The sequence below is a fragment of the Lathyrus oleraceus genome, chromosome 7 (genome assembly GCF_024323335.1).
Source record: "Lathyrus oleraceus cultivar Zhongwan6 chromosome 7, CAAS_Psat_ZW6_1.0, whole genome shotgun sequence".
Classification (NCBI taxonomy): domain Eukaryota; kingdom Viridiplantae; phylum Streptophyta; class Magnoliopsida; order Fabales; family Fabaceae; genus Lathyrus; species Lathyrus oleraceus.
In genome coordinates, this window is record NC_066585.1 from 451,204,626 (window position 1) to 451,210,625 (window position 6,000).

Sequence of the window (6,000 nt, forward strand, 5' to 3'; positions counted from 1 at the left end):
TGCACATCATTGTCATCTTTTGTCGTATAGCATAAACTTCATTATTTCATATTTCTTTATTAAAAGAATTATGACAAATACTTAGCCTTTCCACCTTATGTAGTTTCATCCACTTTAGTAATCAAATATGTCTCTGTATTTGTACTTTAACCGTACAATTTAAACCACTAATCCATATTTATATTATTTAATTATTAAATAAATGATTGAATTAAGAGTGGCAAAATAGATAAGATTCCCAGCATAATCAATTTTGTTTGTATTTTTTGATGAGGTAATTAAGATTTTAAATCCACATCCTTTATTATTTATCATTTTTTTATATCTAAATATTAATATAAATTTATATAATTTTCGGATTTTGAAGATGGAAGGTTTGTCGAACTCGCCCCACTTATTTTTTTTTAGAGTAAAATAAGATTTTAGACATACTATGTCTGCTCCCTCTATCTCATTTTTTTCAATGTTTTAACACATTTGATTATTGAACTTTAGTTAATGACAAACTATTAAGAAAAATTCAAATATAAATTTTATTTTAAGAGTGTGTTTGAAATATTTAAAATAAACAGAAAAAAATAAAATAAATTGAAGTGAACTGAAATCGAATGGAATAAAGGTAAATAACGAAATGACACATTTATTGTAAAATGAATGAAATATATTTAGAGAGGGTTAGATAACTCAAGTCGTATCTATTATAATTCAAAATTTTGGATTAAATTTTTTTACTATTTTATAAATTTCCAAATTAATAATATCTCCTTGAAATAATGGGTTAAATTAAAAATAAAAATAAAAGCTAAATTATTATTCTTGAAAACTTGAATGAGGTACTTTCTCTTACTACTCTCTCTATAAGTACACACAAACAAACATTTAAGGTGAACATAAGAAAATCCAAGTAGCATAGCATTAGCACAACATCTTCAAATATTCTTTTGTTCTTGTCACCATTTTCTTTACAACATGGTGTCTCCAAACACAGACCAAGAGAAACCATGTGCACTAGTAAGAGGATTGGAAAAGATAATGATTTTGCCAAAGGTTGTAATGAAGAAGGTGTTATGCATTTGTAAGTTGTCAAAAGAGATAGCACAAGATGATCCAAGAAAAGTGATTCATTCACTAAAAGTTGGTCTTGCAATCTCTTTGGTGTCTCTATTTTACTACTATCAACCCCTTTATGAGAATTTTGGTCTTTCAGCAATGTGGGCTGTGATGACTGTTGTAGTAGTCTTTGAGTACACAGTTGGTGAGTTTGCATAATCACATTTTTTTATCATATTTGCAGACAAAGTGGTCATAGCGAACTTTGTCTGATGATAGTGTTCAACTTAGTAATATCGATTTTTGTTAGTTGAGTTAGGATTTACTGAGCACCATGGAACAAAATTTTATATAAATTAAATTTGTTTAACTTCTTACTAACTATGTGTGCGTGTGTAATATGTGACATTTTTAGGAGCTACCTTAGGTAAAGGTTTGAATAGAACAATGGCAACATTGGCAGCTGGTGCTTTAGGTGTTGGTGCTCATTACTTAGCTAGCTTATCAGGAGAGACAGGAGAACCTATTCTAATTGGATTCTTTGTATTCCTACAAGGTAAACCAACCAAATAATTAAATAATAATGAGACCGAGTTTCCGTGCAGACAATAAACCACATGTTTACACAGTTCAATCAAGATCAGATAATTTAAATTTAGGTTTGATATTTCAAATTAAAATATGTATTTTATTGAATTATCTGATCTTGATCAAAGGGTCAAAAATGACCCGAATGCGTGAATTTAGTGACTAATAGAGATATAAAAAAAAAAAAATTTTGAAAAAATTAATAGTGTTTTAATTTTGTTGTTGTTTTGTTTTTGCAGCTGCTATAGCATCATTTATAAGGTTCTTTCCCAAAGTGAAAACAAGATATGATTATGGGATGCTTATATTTATCTTGACATTCTCTTTGATATCTGTATCTGGATTTCGTGATGATGAAGTAGTGAAAATGGCTCACAAAAGATTAACAACTATTTTTCTTGGAGGTTCTGCTTGTGTGATGATTTCTATTTTTGTTTGTCCTGTTTGGGCTGGTGAAGAATTGCACTATTCCATTGCTCAAAAGTTACAAACACTTGGTGACTTCTTAGAAGGTTAGTTTATCTCCATAGTATTATAAATTTCATTTTACTATACCAAAAACTACATGTCATCATGAACGTTGCTTACTAGTAAATAATAAATAACACCTTATATGCCTAAGTATACTTCGATCCCATAGTAAGAAATCTCTTCCAACTTATGTATAAGTCTTAGGTTTGAATCAAATTCTAAGTACACATGAGTGTTATATTTTTTTGAATGAGAGTATTACAGTCTATTTAGTCTTTTTTATGGATTCGAGAAATTAGTCTTTGCAGTTGCGTGTAGAGACTAATAGGATTTTAAAAAACGATCGCGATCGTATACAGATTTTTGCAATTTCGATCGATATATGAGTTGCGGCCCTGATTGCCGTCACCGCGGTGTGAATTAATCATAATTTATCATTTAATATAAAAACATTGATAACATATCGACACCTGCCAAAACTATTTTGTTGTAGTCACTTTCGTGGTCACAAACACTTTTTTTAAAACTTTGGAGCCTGAACGAATTTTACTTAAAAATATATCTAATAGAGTTGTATTTTGCAGCATTTGTTGATGAGTACTTCAAAACAACAAAGGAAGAAGAATCTAAAGATAAAATGTCTTATCTTGAAGGTTATAAAAGCATTCTCAATGCTAAAAGTAATGAAGAGTCTTTGGTGGGTAATTAAAGTAATTGTCACATATTTCTTCTCCTAGATTAAATTTTTTTATAGAAAATGTCTAATACTTTGTGTATAGGCCAATTTTGCAAGGTGGGAACCAGGTCATGGCAAGTTCAAATTTCGTCATCCATGGAGTCAATATCTCAAAATCGGCGCACTTTCGCGTCAATGTGCTTATCGAATGGAAGCTTTAAAGGAACAACTCAACTCTGATATTAAAGTATACATCCTATATCATAAATCTAAACCTTAAATTTGAATCGAATGCGGACACATTCTTTCCGCATTCAATATCTCAGGATCATTAGGTTAACATCAGACAACATCGATGTAAACCATACTTTAAAATCGATGTCTGATCTTGATATAATGGTTCCGAGACAATAAATCTAAGATTAAATCGTAATTAAATCTAAGAAAATATCTAGAAAATGTTAAATATGTGTTAATTAATTCGACCTAATATTTTTGTTGTACCTTACGCAGGGATCGGCCGAAATTCATAGTACAATTCAAGAACTATGCACAGAAATGTGTTTCGAATCAAGCTTGGCATTGAAACAATTGAGTTTATCAATCAAAACAATGACAAAGAAATCATCACATGATACCCACATTGCGAACTCGAAAGCCGCGGTGAAAATCCTGAATTCATTGCTTCAATCAAGTTTATGGAAAGAAACCGATCTTTTATCAGTTATACCAGTTGTGACAGTGGCTTCATTGCTAATTGATGTTGTTGATTGCACAGAGAAAATTGCAGATTCTGTTAATGTTCTTGCTACACTTATAAATTTTGATTCTTCGGATGATGAAAAAAAACCTAAAGAAGTGTCACAATCTCCAACTTGTGAATGTGTTGAACCTGATCCTATGATTGAGAACTCACATGTGGTTGTTATAGTTGAGGAATCCATGTGTGATAAATGTAACAAAGTTTGATTGTTGATATACATGTATATGACTCATGACTTCAGCCATCAGATTAGGACTAATCATGAAACATAATTTAATGTTGTTTTCTTTTTTAATAACATTTTCATTTGTTTTACAATGATGTTCATTTTGTAATCTGAAATTTAAATGGTTATTGATCGGTGAGGATTGTTTTTATTTAAATTCTCTTGTGGTATTCACATAATCACATGTCAATTTGTAAGCAATATTTTGATATTATATATTATGTGTGAACTTTGATAGACGTGAAAACAAATGAAAGCAAATATTCATAACTAAAGGGAAAAATTAGTCCAAAATTTAAATTCATTTTAATATTTAAAAAATGTAATATGATATCTATAATCAATATGGATTCATGAAGGTTGACTCGATAGACTCTGAGTTAAACTTTCGTGGTTGATGTAATGATCGTTAAATATGTAATTTTTTGTGTCAAAAATAAGTGTGTTCGACAGAGTCGAAATAGCGTGCATTCGATAAAGTCGAACAAAGTTTGTATTAACTGTATATTCGACAGAAAGTCAAATACAACTTGCCGAAGTATTGTCATTGTTGTTGTTGTCGTCGTCGAAGAAGTTAACCTCGTCAGAGTTACAACTTAGCATTTGTAAGTTAGTTAGAGATTACTTTGTGTGAAAGTAATCTCATCTACAAATAGGGAGGTACCATATCAGTGTAAATAACACACAACAAGAGAAAGTTAGAATAAACGCAGAGAAAAACTCTGTAGAATTTGATCCATTTTCTTTCTTTTCTCCCAGAATCCTAATTTATATTTTCTTCCCCACTTCACTTTTACGGATTTATTTTCTTCTCAAATCATTGTGTGGCGGAATCATCTTGCAATCAAGGTGTGGTTGAATCACTCGAATGAAGAATGAGGAATGATCAATTAGAAAGATTGATTCTTGGTTATCAAGATTGATTCGAATTACCTTCCTGATTGGGATTAATTTCCAAAATCTGATATCTAGAGCTCTAGCTGAGGTTTGGGGAAGCATGATGCAATGACTTCTCATCCGAACCGGCATTTTCCAGCAAATCTTCCAATTTTGAATGGTAAGAATTGTAAAAATTGGTCTAAATAGATGAAGGTTATTTTTTGTTATCAAGATCTTTGGGATCTTGTGAAGAATGGAGTAACACCAATTGGAGAGAATGCTACAAATGAATAAAAGGTTGTACACAAATATTTGAAGAAGAAAGATTATAAAACTCTCTTTATAATTCATCAATGCGTTGATCCAGACAACTTTGAGAAAGTTGGTAATGTAGACCCAACAAAGGAAGCACAAGACATCCTAGAGAAAACATTTGGAGACACTGAGAATGTGAAATAGGTGAGGTTACAAACTCACAAAAGAACGTATGAATTATTTCAGATGGAAGAAAGTGAAAATATCGCTGATTTCTTTATAGAGTAATGAGGCTGATGAATCAAATCAAGATGTGTTGACAAGTGTTGACATCAAGATCAGTAGTTACAAAGATCTTGAGGTCATTAACTCTAAAATCCGATCATGTGATAATATCCATAAAAGAATCGAAGGATTTATCAAGTATGAAAAAGAAGAGATTCAGGGACGCTTGAATCTCATGAACAAAGAATGACTGAAAGATATGCAAGCAAGACAAAGAGTGATATAACTCTGCAAGCGCATTCAACAAAAGAAAAGAAAGGAAAATGAAGATGGAATAGTAACAAAGGTAGAGGAAGTTACAACAATTCGGTTGGTAGAGGAAACCAACAAGAAGGAAATTCATCAAATCAGAGACAACCCTCAAATCAAAGCAATTATAGAGGTGGCGTTGCAGGTAAAGGAAGAGGCAGTGGAAGAAAACCTGATAAAAGCCATATTCAATGTTACAGCTGTCAGAAGTATGGACATTATACAAGTCAATGTCGAGGAGGCAATAAACAAAATCAAGAAAGTGATGCAAGACTTGCAAAACGCGAAGAAGAAAATATTTTGTTGATTATCACAATGAAAGATGAAGAAAGACTCAAGGATTGATGGTACTTGGACCCAGGTTGTTCATCACACATGACTAGAAGGAAATATTGGTTTGTCAATATAAGTCCCTCGATTAAGAACAATGTGAAATTTGCAAGAAAAAACCATGAGTGCTGAAGGTATTGATGATGTTATGATTATGAGAAAAGTTGGAAAAAATCCAGTAATTTCTAATGTACTATACATAACAGGCATGAAAAGCATTTTGCTCAG

General features: G+C 31.3%; 1 protein-coding gene across 1 annotated transcript; it reads left to right on the top strand.

The window, feature by feature from the left end:
• Positions 1-886: 886 nt before the first annotated feature.
• Positions 887-3,869, top strand: LOC127107268 (aluminum-activated malate transporter 2). Its single transcript, XM_051044565.1, has 6 exons — positions 887-1,255; positions 1,466-1,606; positions 1,878-2,150; positions 2,694-2,806; positions 2,889-3,032; positions 3,299-3,869. The coding sequence occupies exons 1-6, from the start codon at positions 970-972 to the stop codon at positions 3,752-3,754; spliced, it is 1,413 nt and encodes a 470-aa protein (XP_050900522.1). The 5' UTR covers positions 887-969; the 3' UTR covers positions 3,755-3,869.
• Positions 3,870-6,000: the final 2,131 nt, after the last annotated feature.